Genomic DNA, 17,199 nt, shown 5'->3' on the forward strand with positions numbered 1-17,199 from the left:
TTGACATGAGTTCACCTTGAAAAGTTCATCTTAGTCCTAAGCTGACTATGCAAATTTGAACGATCACCTGCACTGGCGCTGAACTGTTGCGTTAGCTTTCACCGAAAATTAAGGGGAGAAGCGGCGCTAAATCATGGTTGTCCCCACAAGACACTTTCAAATATCGGTTCTTTAGATTCCTTAACTAATAAAGAAGCTTATGATCAAATTCAATCGCTTGCGCTGTAAGGAAATGTACGTCTGCTATCGCTCCTGCTTGGCTTCTAAAGCGGCCATGAAAGCTGTTTTCCAGAAAATTCTGCACAGCGGGAAAGAAACTGGGCGCGCAGTGATCTGATCAGGAAGCTTAATATTCAAGCTTTCGAGCGATAAGAGAACTTCTGCGGAATGTTCTTCGGAAAAAAAAATAAGGCGCATCATCAAAGTCGGTACACGGTGTTTTAAGAGTTTGCCTTCACTTCAGACTAGCATATTCCTTCATACAACAGAAAGATATCTCATAGACTATGGCGCAGGCTCCGTTGCGTCTGTCAATTCGGAAGATGTTTTATGGACAGCTTGTAATTGAAAGTTGGTGCAGCTCGCAATTTTTCGCATAGACAAGGCGATGACCGAGTTTGACTGTGAAAAATCAGCCAACAGAGAATGCATAAAGGGCAAGGCAGTGCGCTGCGGTGTTGTTCTCGAGTGATCACTTTCGGGAATACTTTCACTTTCCCTAGATTTCGCATGACTAGCGCCGGACGTGCCAGCGTTTACGGGTGGCAGCGTTTTTTGCGCAATGTCAAGCGCGCTCTCGTAGCACACTGCGAAGAACGCTGTCACCCATAGACGCTGACGTCTCCGGTGCTAGTCACGCGAAATCTCGCGGAAGTATCTCCGAAAGTGATCCCCCGAGAAAATACCGCGCTTGGCGTACGCGTGCAAGTGATAGTGGACACGTGGTGGCTCGCTCGTCCCTTGCCATGTGTATACTGAGCATTGTCACACGATCGTGCGATGCAGCCTTCTGAAGGAGTACACCAAGGGCAACCCCGCCGCCATGGTGGAGATTTTCCAGGTGCTGAAGCAGAAAAACCTGATCCACAACATCAACTCGACGACGACCCCGGAGGCACGCATCAAGCGTGAGTTCACCTTGGCCAAGGAGGACGAGCACGAGCTGCGAGAGCATCGTCCGGGAGAGGGATTCGTGAGTTGGCCGCCACTTCCTATTCAATTCTATTCATATCAGTTCAATTCAGTTCAATTCAGTTTATTCAACGTCATTAAATGTTAGGAGCACAGACAAATAAGCCATTTTGAAGAAATCTGTACCCCCCTGTGGCCTAAGACAGGTTACAAATGCTCGCATATAAAAACACAAACAAACAAGCAAACAAGCTCTCATAGCAATAGTCATTATACGTCATAGATTGATGCAATGCAGTGGGAGAGAACAAGAGTGGCTGAAACTGTTAAACAAAAAAAGCCCGTTATTTTGTTGAAGGCAGCATTAACATGATTTCGAATTAGCGAAATACATTCACATCAAAATTAAACGCTTTAGATTCAGCACTCAGTGGCATTAGAAAAAGTAGCAAAAGACAATGCACTAACGAGTTAACAATTTGACGGCGCCGGCTAGTCATAAAAGAAAAAAAAAAAAACGGAGCTCTTTGCAAGAAACGTAAGCTACGTCAGCACTGCCTTATACAGGGTGTCCCAGCTATCACGCAGCACGATTTAAAGAAAGAGGAACGGCGTTACGCGAAGCAAAGTTAGTGCGTATTGTTTCCAGTGCAGTGGAGTAGCCGCCAGTAATTTTTTCGTTGCCGAGATTTAATTAGCTAATTGTAATTAGTTATCTAACTCGAGAAGTAATGCCCTAATTATCAAAGTGTCAATGAGAAAATTGTAGAGCGACATGAAAAACTACCGATACAGCTTTCTGTTGCTCCGTACGTGCTACATAAGTGTTTTTCCGAGCGTGAAAGAAGCCCGCGAATACACGCAAAGTGCCTCGAGCGACCAGTCGCGCGGCAATTCTGCGTGTATTCGCGGGCTCCTTTCACGCTCAGAAAAACACATTTATGTGGCACGTATTGAGCAACAGAAAGCTGTATCGGTAGTTTTTCGTGTCGTTCTGCAATTTTCTGATTGACACTTTGATAATTAGGGCAGTACTTTTCGAGTTAGATAATTAATGACAATTGGCTAATTAAAGCTCAGTAACGAAAAAATAACTGGCGGCTACTCCACTGCACTGGAAACAATACGCACTAGGTTTGCTTCGCGTAACGCCGTTCCTCTTTTTTTAAATCGTGCTGTGTGATAGCTGGGACACCCTGTATAAAGAACCCATTCAGTGTAGGTAAATTAAACTTCATCAACTGCTTGTCGTAATTTGTTAGGCATCCATCGACTTTCCAGAGCTCTGGATGTCGGGTGTGGTCGGCAGTGACGTTTTTCATTGCTCATTGAAGGTATACGTACATGCGCTAACTTTTGGGTTATTCGGCTTTAGAGGATGCCCAGATTACGAAAGCGGGCGAGCTCGTGCTATATAGCACGAGCTCGCCCGCTTTTCATTCGCTTATTAGAAATCACCGCGCTCGTGCTTTATTTATAAAAGTCCTTTTCACTTCATAAGCCTAGAATCTTTACACACCGAGAGCAGCGCTTCACCTGTCGCTCAAAGTTCAACATACCATTTGCGTTTCGTAATCTGGGAATCCTCTAAAGCCGAATAACCCAAAAGTTAGCGCATGTACGTACCTTCAATGAGCAATGCGATTAATACTACAACGGCAACCACACCTATCATTGCATTTCCTCGGTGTTTGGCGTGATGGGGTGTCTCGGCACGTGTACAGAAGAAGCATGGCTAAGGGTGAAACGGAAGGCGTCGCGTTACGCGTGGGAGAAAGTAAACATCTGAGCGCGCTTCGCGGTATAAGCTGCGTAGTATAGTGGGGGCGTTACGAGAGGAAATAACGTTTGCGTATTGGGTTTACGCATCACGAAGGCGTCAGACCACGTTTAACATAAGCTGTCGCTCAATAAGTTAAGCTTGATAAACACTCAGTGTTGGAAAGGCGAATTTGTTCGAACTGTGAATTTCTTGAACGCCAGTGTTAAAGCGGATAGAATGCTACAAGGCAAACCATGCCGTTTACTGAGGAATGAAATTTTCATGGCTGACAAAAATTCTTTCCGATATCACTCCTAGTTCAATATACTGTGGGCATTTATTAAGCTATCCTTTCTCGTCTGTACGTGATCATCATCACGTGGGGTTCACATGGGGTTCTTCTTCTTCGCTTGTGGGGCTTTCTTTTGAGTGTGATCTGCGCTTTGCGCGTGGTCGTTTCGCCACATCTCCGACGCGTAATAAACGCCCTGGAAACTGCTGCGTCACAAGTGGTGGAGGTGCTGGGTACACGAACTTAGCACCGCGAATTGTACGTAATGCAGAAGTCCATCGATGGAAATACGAGCAGTGCACATGGCGGTAGGTTGAATGGCGGCCCCTTGAGCAGCGAGTAGTGTAGGTCCCCCATAGGGGGTCGTAACTTTTCCGGAGTCGTGAACACAATTCGCGGTGAATAACTGAAACACTAGCACCAGTGTCCATCAAAGCTTCCACTTGTACACCTTCTACTACAACCAATATGATATTGCATGGACGCGCTGGAGGAATTTCTGTCCTGTCGTTCGACGCAGCTTTTCCTCCAAAAGCTGCATAATTGAGTTTTCCGGATGACGTTCGGCTAATTGAGAAGCAGGTCTAAGTGGGGTCGTAGAGCGGCGAAGGGGTGACGGCGAGCGGCGTCTCGCAGGACGGTAGGTCGGAGCCGTCTCGTACGCGTATACAGTTGACGGTGGAGAGCGGCCGCGCGGCGCAGCATAACGACGGCGTTGGTCATGTAGGCTCCCCAGACGTTGGAAAGTAGCTCCGGGAGAGAAGTCATCCCATCCCGTTCGTATACATCATATCCTATACGTCATACGCTCCTCTTGCTGGCGCTTGCGGCACAAATGTGCTATGTGGCCACGATAGCTGCAGTATAGTAGCAGATGGGACGAGGCGGATGCCACTGCGGATAGCTGGGTTGGGGTAAGTGCACTGGTAGTCACGGAAACCATGCGGGCGGGCATTGGTTTTGGAGGCATCGGTGGAACGATGACTGGCGAAACTGCGGCTACTTGCGCGTACGTTGGTGGTGCCCGAGGGGTTAGAGGGTCCGTGTACGCTGCACTAGCCATGGACGCCAATTCCCCCTTGACAACGTGTCTCAGAAAATTATCCGAGGCATGAGGAGGCATAGGCTCTGCTGCGAAGCCAAGATAATGTAGTTCTCGAATGATTGCGCGGATCACTGCTCGTAACCAGGGGTCGTCGGTAGTAGTGTTTGCAGTGGTGTCTGGCTGCAACCGTACTGATTCGAGCTCGTCAAGGCGCTGGCAAGTAGCGATGATATCAGCGACGTTAGCGGGGTTCTTGATGGCTAACGCATTCTTACTTTTGTGCTTCAATGCATAAAACGACATTTTGTTAGGAACGCCAATGCATTTCTCCGCAAAGTTCTGGAAGTAATATCTTGAAACTGATGTCATCCTGAGAATTCGTTCCAAGTGGATCCGCCTTGCGAACTCCACGGCTAGAATTTGTAAATTTCAATATGGGCCGTAAAGTAATTGGTTAGAGACTTAATTAGTGAATTTTTATTAATTAGTCGATTATGCATTTAATTTTTTGTGCAAGTAATGTCCGCCTCTAGGAGTGCACCAGCTCATGAACTAAAATTGTGCTATCTGGCACAGGCAACCTTTAAACATTTTTGAAAGTTTCGCTGAAACACCCCGCTGAAAACACGCCCAGTCCTACATTCTTACCATGTATATTGGTGCAGCAATTGATTAGTGAAGTTCTTTTTCATTTTTTCCTCTCAGACAATCTGCGACGTCGTTGGCGAGGGGCTCATGGATGACGTGCAGGTACCGGACTCCCTTCAAGGTACGACATGCATTGCGCATGCGTAGAAGTCAGTGCAGAGTACGGCGTCCTTGAAACGAGCCTGTTAACCTTCGCAGCCCTGACCGTCGTGCGAATGGAGATGCTCAACGAGAAGGAGGTCGTGCTCCTCAAGAGGGCATCCGTGTGTGGCAAGACGTTCGAAATCTCTCTGCTGAAACTTCTCAGCTCCACCATTACCACAGCCGAGGTGAGAAAATAATAAGCTGAGCACGTGCTCTAGCTGTCATCTCCTCAACTCGGCGTGCTACGGCCGTGGACGTTGAATTATTTTAGTTTAACGCATATTTTGAAGAAAAAAAAAGAAGTTCTGAAGTACCAATGCAGCGGAACGTTGGGGACTACAGTTAACAGCAGTATACGGCTGCTGCTGTGCCGCTATAATCCAATAGCATCATAGGCGAACGTCGCCCACTTTGGAGGTATCTCACAGAAAAGTGGGGCGATCCCGGAGGCAGTGCAGAGTGCTGTCTAACACGTCTAAAAGCACTAGATGTTATGAGGAAATAATCCGAGAAACTGGCCCGCGACGAACGCGCCCGATGTTTCAAAGTTTTTGCATAAGAGAAGCACGCGTGCGATCGTGACATAATGGAGAAAACCTTGGACTGCTCTGCTGGAATACAGAGGTTCGATTTCAGCCTCGGTCTCACGTATTTCTTCATAGAATTACAGACTTCACCCACTTTAGAGGTATCTAACAGAAAACTCGAGGTGTGTTGAGAGTCTGCGAGCGCGTCATAGTGTGCACGAAGTCGCAATATTGTAAGAGGTACGAGGTATAGAAACGTCACTTTTATAAATGAGAGTGCGCAATGTTGCCCGTGAGGCGCGTGTGCGCAAATAACATACTTAGTGAGTTAGCGGTGCTAAGTTCTGACCGATTTCATTTTTTTTTTTGGGGGGGGGGGGGGGGGCGTCTGTAAGCATCAATGTATATTTGTTAAGTTAATGTGCTGTTATTGTTCACTATGCAGTTAATTAAAGGACTCTGCTATTGGAACGGTCGATGCGTGCGTTCGTTCTTCAAGATCCCCTTAGGTGTCATTTTGGCTATACAATACTGTGTTTGCGATATCGAACACAGAACCTAGCTCCGCAGTGACGATGTTAGGATAAAGGGTTCCAAGCTGGGCTAGTTGGGTTACGTTCATTATTGCGAAACAGCGCAGACGACGGGATGGGTGACATTTATCACGGTCGTTTGCACTGTTTCATCATAATAGGATACAAGAATTAGGCTTGTTAGTACCTTGCGACTGTTACAAAGGTTGATGAAGCGTTTATAGGACTACTGCTTAGGTAATCGAAGCTACTATGGAAGATGCGCATGTTGACTCGTCAACAACGAAAAAAAAAAAGAACATCTCATGATAGCTTCTGTTCCAAAAGACATTTAGCACACTGTTGTGCAAGTATTCCTCATCGTCAAGGCCACCCGCAGTTATTATAGCGTAGCTTTCTATGTCTCACTGATTCGTCAGTGAGCGCCGAAAACACACTGCAGGAAAGCCAACTTACACACACAATCGTAGAACACTACATTTTACATTCGCAGTTGTACCGATAAGAACACTGGGAACTGCAACACCACGCTACCTTGACGAACTGTATATATCTGCATTGCATTACGCGCGTCACGCAATGCATTCCCGGCCGTCACCATGGGTAGGCCGCAGGTGCAGCGTACGGCAGAAGACGCTGCCGTATGAATTGCGCCAATGTAAGCGCGAGCTCAATCGTGCCCGTAAGGCAGATCCCGTGTATCGTCAACGGTGAATGTGCGCTAGCAATCAACGGCTACATGATCTAAAATAAAGGCTATATAACTTAACAAAATGTGTCTTCACTCAACTTCAGCGTTCAAAAAATACAATCCCAAACAAGCAATCAAATCACGTATGCATCGCATCGGGTCGCTCAGCATTTTTTGGTTCGTTGCGTGGTCGTTGGCTTTGGACTTTGATTCAGTTTGCATGGGCGAAAACTTCGATATAAATCTTTTTTTTAAGAAATGGGCTTTGATTTTATCTGCGTTACATCATTCCTCCACTGTATACCTGGCGCAGATCAACGTCGCCCTCAAGAAGCTGGTGGAGCAGCACTTTGTCACGTGCTCGGCGAACACGACCACTTCGTTCGTGTACCTGCTCGAGGGCAAGGTGCAGGATGCCCCCGAGTGCCCCCAGTGTGGCCAGGTTGGCTCGCTCATGCGCTTCCATTCGGCGGCCGTGCACAAGACCATCTACGCCACGCTCACTTACGACAGGTAGGCGGACTGTCGCAGTAACGCAAGCCTTCGTTTCATTCCCAACCGATTCTTTTCGTCATTCGTCCATCGCTTAGGTGGCCTGCCCACACGGCGAATATAAATTGAGAATGGAAAATAAGTGTTTGGTTCTGCTAGCTAATATTCGAAACCGATTAACGCCTTCGCATTTATTGTGACATGACAATAATTATCTTCGCGATTACGATACCGCTCTCTCGCGCCGAAACCTCGCACGGAAATCCCATCTCGTTCTCATGCGACTTTCTGTAATTCGGCCTCAGCTCGACAACACAAATCGACTCTAAGTACATAATGAACGAATTAAAAGAAGTGTTCCAAGAGCGTTCGCATTCCTGGGGCATTTCAACACGCTGCAGTTAAAGGATGGCTTCTGTAGAACATTTGAAATACTTTCGTTCGTCCGGTAGCAACATTAAACCGCTGTAATACGTGAGACCGGCACCAAAAATACTGTTAATAATAATAATTTAGGCAGCCGAACGGGGCGCGTGCCATGTTCGACGGGCGCGCAGCGGATCCAAAATCGACTCAGTAGTCGGGTTGTACTTTTGCAGTTAATTTTTTATAATCAGCTGTTAGTGTCAATTTCAACTCCGTTCGGTTTTTTGAGCTTGAACTTTTTAAAAACAGCTATTGCTGCAACATAATGGGGGCTGGGCTCTATGAACAGCGACAAATGTGACTCGGCGAGGGCGCCAAGTGCCCTTGCTGCGATAATCGTATACGCATCGGACCGTATTTACTTCATGGACGACATTCCTGCGTAAACTATTGCAAGAGGCGAGGTGCCGTCCTCATTGTGGTTCAGTGTGTAAACTGTCATTTGTACTGAACATGGGTCGGCAGAATAAGCCCATGCTCACCAATATTCACTCACCAATATTTTTGAAGGCTATGTGCTCGCTCACACTCGTTTGTACTCAAACCAACGCCTCCTAGATAGCACAAGGCGTGTGCACTTCGATTCACCCGACTGCCATAGAATCATGCTCCCGAGTAAGCCACGGCAATCTTAACGTCACCGCTTTCGTCACGCAGGACTTGACAGTGGAAATTTAGGTCCAAGTAGCATGACGTCATAAAGCAGAGCGCACAGGCCTGCTAGCTATAGGGACCTTGCTAAAACTCATCGGTACTCACTCAGATTGATCCTCTCGCGCGATCCATTCATAATCACCGACACTCACTCGCGTTCGTAGTCGCTTCCATTCACATTTACCGGCACTCGCCCACATATACACGCCCACTCACACTCGCCAACGGTCACTCGTGTTCACTCAATATCGTCCCTGACTTTTGTTCGTGCTCGAGTCCACTGGCACTCACTCACACCCCTGTCCACGGACACCCTTTGTCACTCTCTAAACCTCTACCTCACGCCTGTAAAATGAGTGTGGAGCAAGAATTAGTGCCCTCGAGAAGGGGGTGTGCCGACCTTTGGCACTGAAGCCCGACATCGTTCTGTTCTCGCAGCAAGGCGGACATCCACCAGGAAATCGCGACGTGCCTCGAGGAGAATGCCCTGCAATGTCGCTTCTGCAAGGAGTACCTCAGCGTCGAGGTGTACACCTCGGCAACGGACGAGTTCCTCATGTGAGATAATTTCATATAAGTTTTAGAACTAGTGTGTGCTAGGCGAGTCAAAAAGGGACTTATTTGAAGAGAGCACCAGAAAAATTGAGGCAGAGCGAGAACAGGAGAGGAGGCTATGATATATAAAACATGCTACTGAACGCTCGTTATGTGCAAAGCGCCTGTTGTGTATTGCATGTCACTGCCATGTGTCAAATTTTATATTGGCCAGTCTGAGATATATACTAACGTGCGATTGATACACAACTTGCACCCGGTTCATTATTTCTGCAGTCATTTAAGTGTGCGTGCGTGTGTGCGTGCGCGTGCGTGTGAGTGTGCGCGTGTGCGCGTGTGTACGTGTGTACGTGTGTGCGTGATTATCCTTTTGCATTTATAGGGGAGAAACCAGCTTTGTTTAAAAATAGGAATCAGTTGACTAACTAAAAATATAACAGAAGCATTTCAGATATGCAAATCCCGTGAGCGTGCACATGAGCGTTTTTGCTTAATGCTTCCATCTGGTATATTATCAATCTCAACATGCCATGTTTCTTTCGTTGTAGTTTAGAATGATGCATGACAAAGTGTCGGAGTGGCATCCTTCATTCCATTCCCACTACATTCCGGAGACTGAAGATCACCTTAATTCCACTTCTTTTAACTCGGAATGGTAAAGAGTTGGAGCATTGCCACTCTTGGAGTGGCTAAGTTGATCTATATTTCATTACTCCATGGCCATTAAATGAAACATTTTTTTAAATTGTTCACTACTTGCACTTGCGTGCCTGGTATAGCTAAAAACATATCCTTGAAGTCTTAACAATGTTACAAATAATCTTACGTACTATTTCTTCGTGCCAAAACAAACACGCTTTTTGTTCTGTTATATCGGCATAGCGTTGATGCCTGGAATCTAATATCTACTGTTTTTACAATAGATATGAATCTTCGATGCGTATCACGAATCTATGAAATGATTGCAAAATATATTCAGTTCTCGCACTCCAATTACAGGTCTCTCCAAAACATGACAGTTTCGAAAGACTGGACTGCACGACAGGCTGTCAGCCCGTCATGCGGTCCCCTCTTTCGGAGCCTCTCTTTATAGTCCTGCTCCCTACATAGGAAAGAGACGGAGCAAAAGCTGTCACTCTAGACTTCTTCAAAACCGTAATGATAAATTACTGTTGAGGCATTTATAGGCGAAATTTCAATTCATCGTGTTTACGCGGTTTTTATTGAATTTTCAACTGGGACAGCTTTTTTCACATCCAAACGTAACTGGTGCGCTGATTTTGCAAATGCTAGCCTACAGTTGCCCATTCTCGACCGATGAAGCTAGCTTCGCTTTAGCTGCACACGTGTTAGGCTCGTTTATGGCCACACCGCACACTGCGATACAAGCAAGGTTTCCCTTTTAAACAAAATTCACTATTTCCGAAGTTCTTTAATTCGAGACTGTCTTTATACGAGTAAAGCATGAACAAGAGTTCGGCGGAAACCTGTCTAACGAGGGAGGAACATGATGAAATTAAAGTACACTCGTCAAGAGTATAAGAAGGGACCTGTACGGTTTCATCATGTTTTCTGTCTTTTTATTATACTCTTGGCGAGTGTTTGTTTTAATTTCATCAGAGTAAAGGCCAAGTACAAAGTATTATTGCACCCTTGTGCGTGACATGCATCCAGCTATCATTCTGTCACCCGGTTGACTGATATAAAGGCGTAAAGCATTGATATGTTTTGCGGGATGCATTTTTCTTCTCACATTTACTGGCATGTTATTGGGAACCATTTTTTACAGAACACCTCTCTGACTGTCTGTCATCGCGCAGACACTCGACATGATACTCGATAGCTCGTGAAAAAACATGGCGGCCGTTCCGAGTCCCCATGGTGTCGCGCAGAGTACAATCGTTTGCGACTTCGCTTTTTTTTTTCGCCTCTATCCTTGTGTAGCATATCAAGCACGTGCTTGCCAACTCGAATCATTCTTGACAACTAAATGTTGTTGTCCTTAAGTACACTTCTACCTTATAACGCAGAAAGGATTCCGGAGATGTAGAATGTGTAGATACCGTGTCAATTATCGTTAACGTGGCAAAGGTAGACACCAATAAGTAGATACTGAAGGAGCTAGCATTGAGCGAAAATTGAGAAATGTAATAAATTCTTCACGTCTAGCAAATTCACCCGCTTTGTAGTCTTACTTTAAATCACCATTTCGTGCTCCAGGACTATGTGTCCATGCGATATTCAATTTCAACTCCATTCCGGACTGTCGGGCTTCCCCATTCCCATTCCATCTGCCCGACTTGCCATCATTCCTTTTTATTCCGGATGTTTGAAAACGTGGGATGATTCCGGAATCATTTCAACTACGGAATGTTCACACCGCAACTCGGCTGCACGCAAATGCGTACCCCTCCTTCGCAAAAAAGCACCGTGTCCTTATGACATCTCCTGCTGGTCACTTCAGGGCGCTTCGGCGGTGCTATACGATGGCCGTGTAAAGCAGCAACTAAGTTTTATTATCCGGCTATACCAGCTTCAACGCGGAAAATACGGAAAGTTAAGCTTATTATTACTGAGAGGGCGCACTTGGATCCGGTAATGTAGCTTGATCCAATGTCTTATTACACGTCTTTGTGGCCCCGTCCAAGAGTTCTCCGAAACGACCACTTGACTATGTCGTTAGTACACCCGGATGCTTGCACCTTTTTTTCTCGAAACTAATCCCTACGTTTGAACTCCTGAGTTGCGTATAATGGGTGGGTCATTAGAGGTTGCAACGGCATGGCTCTTGCTTGCTCGTCGATGGCTTGCAGGCAGTCGCCCCCGGATAAAGCCGACCTGCGTGTGTGCAAGTGCCACAAGATGAAGGCGAGCGCGTACGGCCAGATCGGCAACCACTACTTCATGGCCGGCATGCGTGGCCGAGCGCTCGAGGCCTTCCTGTCCGCTACGCAGTGCTCGCTCGATGTGGACGACGTCAAGAAGGTATAGGCACGCTGGTAGAGCTCTGTAATGAGCTCGTCTAAGGCGTCACGAGTGCTTAGAGCAACTTGCGTTAACCTACGCCTGAATATTGAACTCGGCATATAGAATAGGTGATGCAAACGATTAACTTGGGATCAGGTCGAGGACACACCACTCTGCCTGTTTATGGATACCGCTCCCTCTAGAAATAGACATTGCAGGAGTAACGACAGATCTTCTGCACTAGGCGAACTTTGTTAGGATATTCCAGACTGCAATAGAATAAATGAAAGGGAGCGATGCTTAAAACAGTTCGAGACTAACATTAAATTGATTTACCCGCCGTGGTTGCTCAGTGGCTATGGTGTTGGGCTGCTGAGCGCGAGGTCGCGAGATCGAATCCCGGCCACGGCGGCCGCATTTAGATGGGGGCGAAATGCGAAAACACCCGTGTACTTAGATTTAGGTGCACGTTAAAGAACCCCAGGTGTTCCTAATTTCCGGAGTCCCCCACTACGGCGTGCCTCATAATCAGATCGTGGTTCTGGCACGTAAAACCTCTCACCTACTCTTTGGGAGCCGGAGGGTTGCACACAGGCGTTACCCTCGATGGAGGAGAGATACGACTGGCAGCACAGCAAACAAGGATTTAATGTGTACAAGGACTGTATAAGCACGAGGCACACAAAACTAAAGCCATAATTTAACAAACATGCTCGCTGAGTGTGAAATATACAACTCGGACTAACTACAAGCTACTAACAAACAATACTCCGTCTCGGTTTTTGGAGTCTAGCTCCGTCTTAGTCTAAATCAGTCCTAGCCCTGACTCATCAAAGTCTGGCCAGCCTAGCCCCGGCCTAACTGCGTTGCAAAGCAGAAATGTGGGCTCTTACGGACCGTCGATTTGAAGTTCCTATCGTCGGGTCCAAGTCGTATTAATTCAGGGTGTCGCTGATGCCGTAAGTTCCGACGACCCTCGGTTCCGTTGACCTGGCCGATGTACGTGGCTGGTGCCCCGGTCGCCGCCGCTGACGTGTCACTTGCCTGGTTAGGCCTAATGAAGCGTTCTTCGCCCTGCCGACGATCTACGTGGCGGCCCGGTGTCCCAGGTGATTATCGGTTGATCGGTCTCGGCCGAGGAAGAGGGATTCTGGCGAAGAGGACCGGAACCACCGTGAACATCAGCAGCTGGTCCCAGGAGCTTTCGCCCGGACGTCTCCGAGGTCTACAGCTACGCCTGGGCCGCCAACGTCAGGAGCTTCGTGGCCGGACTCTCCGCTCTCCCGTCGTCAGAGCATAGCTGACGAAGCGACCTTCCAGCCCAAGAGCCACGTCGATAATGCTGCTTCGCCTCGCTTGTGCCTCGACCACACCTCGGTTCGCATGCCTCGAGCGCTCGCGCCGTTCGGAACGCTCCGCGATCTTCGTCGTCTTCTTTTTCGTGTACCGCCGGCGTCCGACTCATGACAAAATCCCATAATTCAATTTAATTAAATTGGTTTGCGTGAGTGTTATAGCACGTGATAAATGAAGGAGGCGCTTGTACACGGGACATTCACGACCTTAAGCAACGCAGAAACCTGTTATCCCGATCGTGCGGTGAATGCGCACCGTGCAAGTCCAATATTGTGCTGTTTGTAGACAAGTCTCTGCATGAAGAAAGAAAAAAAACGGACTGTGCTGACGTCATTGTACGCAGGCCGAGGAGTACCTGGAGAGCAGCGAGAACGTCTTCAAGGCCTCCAGCTGGGAGAACGTGGATGAGCGCTACCTGAAGCTCAAGCGCATCGCCATTAGCCGCATGAGAGCGACCGTGAGTGATATACTGAGCTTGGCATTGGAAGGAAGACGTAATTAGATATCTTAAGACTGACAGCCACGACTTTGAGTTAAAGGCATAATGACCCGAGGTGGCCGATATCTATAGGAGCGAATTAAATCATCGCGGAATGCGAAGAGCTAGTACGACGCGCACAAGGTACCGTGAACTCCATGCGGGTAACCTTTCAGCCAGCTACCGCTCACCGTGAGTAGGGAATGTTTAGATTCGCACGGCCCGTGGCAGCGATGCGTCTAGGTACCCGCCCCCCCCCCCCCCCCCTAAAAAAAATCCAGAAAAACTTGCGACTTCGAGTCCTTGCAATCGAACTTGCCAAGAAATAAGTGCGTGTTCGGAACGTCTTTTTTACGCTTTCAAATAATAATGAAAATAAATAAAAAGCGTACTGTGGCTAAAGCACATGTATCTGCAATTTAATGTGTATTTTACGAAGAAAGTCATTTTTTTAATTTAGCTATATAGCTGCAAACGGAGAATATAGGAAATCTGCGGGCTTGTTTACTGGCTCACTAATGATCCTTTTAAATATCTTACCAATTAAATTTAGCGGGCTTTTTAAGCGGACAATAACGAAAATATACAGTGTCTGTCTGTACCTGGCGGAGGGGTCCTTATAAAGAAAGAAAAGAAAAAGAAAACATTCCGATGTTTCGAGGCACATATGCTTTCTTTCTCGAACAGCAGGTGTCTCGCCATTATTTTCGTGTATACGATTATTTTCGTGTACGTACCTTTGAGAAGTGCCTTTGTCTCACTGCACGCTAAGTTGGCTTGCAACTTTTGCATACACGTTGTGAAAACCCACTCACTACAGTGCTCGTGACTGCGCAGACTGTTTTCTGTTGCAGATCCAGCTCTACTACGGCAACATCGACGCCTCGCTGCAAGAGATCAAGCTGGCGTTCCAGTGGCTGGGCAGGAATATCCCGAAGGACTACCGCAAGAACGCCTCCAACTACGCTCTGCGCGTTGTCCAGTGGTATGTAATGCGCTATGGCCAGTGTAATGTTTTTAAAGCGTTAGCATTGCACAGATCGCTCGACAAGACCAATATTCAATGCGTCGAGGCGTTATCAGACGGGACTACATCGCATATTTGACACTTGCACCAGTAAACTTCATCAATCGTCATCATGGAACTACCCCGGGGCAGGGAAATAGTGTGGGCCGCCCTGAAGTATATGTACCAAGGCGTAGTTGAGCAGATGCACTGAGGTGTAGGTGAGCAGGGGAGGTATTCTTGAAGTCCATCTAGTGGGCATGTCAATTTCGTCTGCTGCTGAAGTGGTGATTGGCTGGGGGTGCCTGTTTCCTTCTGACGCATACCCCAGCCCAGCCAATCAGAACTTCTACAGCAGATGAAATGTACAGTCGCGAGCAAAAGTTTGGAGACCAAAGGTGCTGCGATATTGCTTTTCTTCCTTTGCAGCCTGGGCATTCCGGCTGAAATCAAGAGCGCACGCCTACGTGAGCGTGTTTGACCAATACAATGCATTAATCCAATTCCAGGACGCGGAGCTCATCTTGCAGATATTTAAATTTTTTGCTGATGCCGTGGTCTCCAAACTTTTGCTCGCGGCTGTACATGTCCAACAGGTGGACGCTTACAGAACACCTCATGGCAGATGCACGGAACCCCTTTCCGGGGTTTGGTGCATCGAATAAACCCGGTCAATAGCAAAGACGGCCGATCTCGATGATGGTGTAGTGTAAACTGGGGCAATCCCGGAGGCGTATTGACCCTTTTCGCGGAGCATTTTGTCCAAGAGGAGCGAGATGGCGCTTTCGGCGGTGCGCCGTACGTCGCCTCAGCGACCGCGCACGAATACGAAACCATTACCGCATCTACCTTCTTTCTGTGCTATCAGCTGTGGTAAATGCAACTGAGTTTTCGCTAACGCACTTTGCTCCAATCATGCTGGATTGAAGACGTGTTCAGTAGTTGGCTGCAAAAATAGTGACTGGAATATTAAGGAATGTAATGAATATGTGTGGCCAAGTTAGCGGACAGCTGCTGCAACTGTCCGTCCGTGTTTCCGGCACTTCGGGATGTACGGCTTTCCTTGAGGATACAGAAATTTTCTCATCCACCAGAGTTGTAGCGCTAACCTTCAAAGAAATAAAGGGCTTCAGCCCCAGTACGTCGGCAAGTGTGAGTACCGATCGTTAAACAATGATAAAGGGAGTAGTGCCGCTTCCTGTCATAGTAGGTTTCCAGCACAGTATCTACACGCACCTACCCCAACTGGCACGGAAACTTACACCCACTCTTTCGCCAACGTGGCAAAAAAAATGTCGCAGTCTTGCCCGAAAGGCGAAGCATCAATTGCAATAGCAAATTTACTAGTAAAGTATACAGAGTAAGGATAGTAGTTTTATGGGCTGCATAAACTTGGACACATTCGCTTAATAACTGAATTAACAAGCATAGTGTCAGCGCGCTCAAGCCAACATGAATAGATCACACTCGATGAACGCAGACGAGAACTGTCAGAACGCTGGCGTGAGCAAGATATGGTGCGCGCGACAGCCCTCAGCCGCGGCAAAGTACAAGTACGCTGTTCCTGGCAGAGTAGAAGCCGCGCACCTTCCCTCCCGCGCTGCCTTCTCGCTTTCCTCCTCTCGCGCGGGAGATTGAGTCGCCAGTTCCCCTTGCGCCCGGTCGCAAGATAGGTATTTAGTGCCGCAGCTAAACGTCGCCTCCCCTTCCTCCTATCCCCCCCCCCCCCCCCCCCACGGCCTTTTGCACGACCGGAGACGCCGTGTTTGCTCTCCGCCGTACGTTCGCTCTCCGTGAAAGCGCGCGTCTCTCGCGCACTTTCACTCGCACATACAGCATACGGCAGGCGGCGACGAGTTTATCGCCGTTGTACTTTATACGGAACCTCACGGCGACGAAGATGGCGATGGCAGGAATGCACTTGGAGTATCCATGTAATTGGTATCCCAATAATAAGCACAATAAATGACGGTACTACACCGATAGCGCACGAATGGTCGAAGCTGAATGTTTCGTGATGGTCCACACGAGTATGCGAGTTATTAGACAGCTTTAGTTTAGCGTGATTACCGGAATAGCGGGCGTACCGGAATAGCGGGATCGAAATGCGCATGCGCAGAACGCTAAACGAGCCGTACCGTTTACCGTGCGCACGCTATTTCTCAGAGTTATCGTTACCGTGTTAGCGTGTTTACGTAGTGTACGTAAAACATGGCGGCGGTCCCGGCCGCCCGCTTCGAACTGAATTTGGAGTTGCTGTTGAATAATTCACTTCGTTGGTAGGAAATGACTGCGTAAATGGCTTTCGCTTACCTTCAGGCAGGATCGACAATATGTTTTTATGGATAATTTAGCGGAGTTTTCGAGATCGCTTCTCGTTTCGAACGCGCCTAAGCCTAACGAAAGAAATTTTCTCCGAGATGTGATCGCCACCTGTCGATAAAGTCGGGAGATAGTCACGACGACGGCATATGGCCTCTGAGATTGGAGGA

The 17,199-nt window shown here is 47.7% G+C and overlaps 1 protein-coding gene across 1 annotated transcript in view; it reads left to right on the forward strand.

Annotated features, from left to right (window-relative positions):
* LOC119455927 (adenylate cyclase type 10) overlaps positions 1-17,199 on the forward strand; it is a 42,642-nt gene that overhangs the window by 13,436 nt on the left and 12,007 nt on the right. Inside the window, exons 7-14 of the mRNA XM_037717471.2 lie at positions 1,006-1,192; positions 4,936-4,999; positions 5,077-5,207; positions 7,087-7,286; positions 8,784-8,903; positions 11,714-11,885; positions 13,567-13,680; positions 14,556-14,686. Of these exons, the coding sequence (XP_037573399.2) occupies positions 1,006-1,192; positions 4,936-4,999; positions 5,077-5,207; positions 7,087-7,286; positions 8,784-8,903; positions 11,714-11,885; positions 13,567-13,680; positions 14,556-14,686 (1,119 nt within the window). The remainder of the gene's footprint in view (positions 1-1,005; positions 1,193-4,935; positions 5,000-5,076; positions 5,208-7,086; positions 7,287-8,783; positions 8,904-11,713; positions 11,886-13,566; positions 13,681-14,555; positions 14,687-17,199) is intronic.

The sequence above is a fragment of the Dermacentor silvarum genome, chromosome 6, assembly GCF_013339745.2.
Source record: "Dermacentor silvarum isolate Dsil-2018 chromosome 6, BIME_Dsil_1.4, whole genome shotgun sequence".
Taxonomy (NCBI): domain Eukaryota; kingdom Metazoa; phylum Arthropoda; class Arachnida; order Ixodida; family Ixodidae; genus Dermacentor; species Dermacentor silvarum.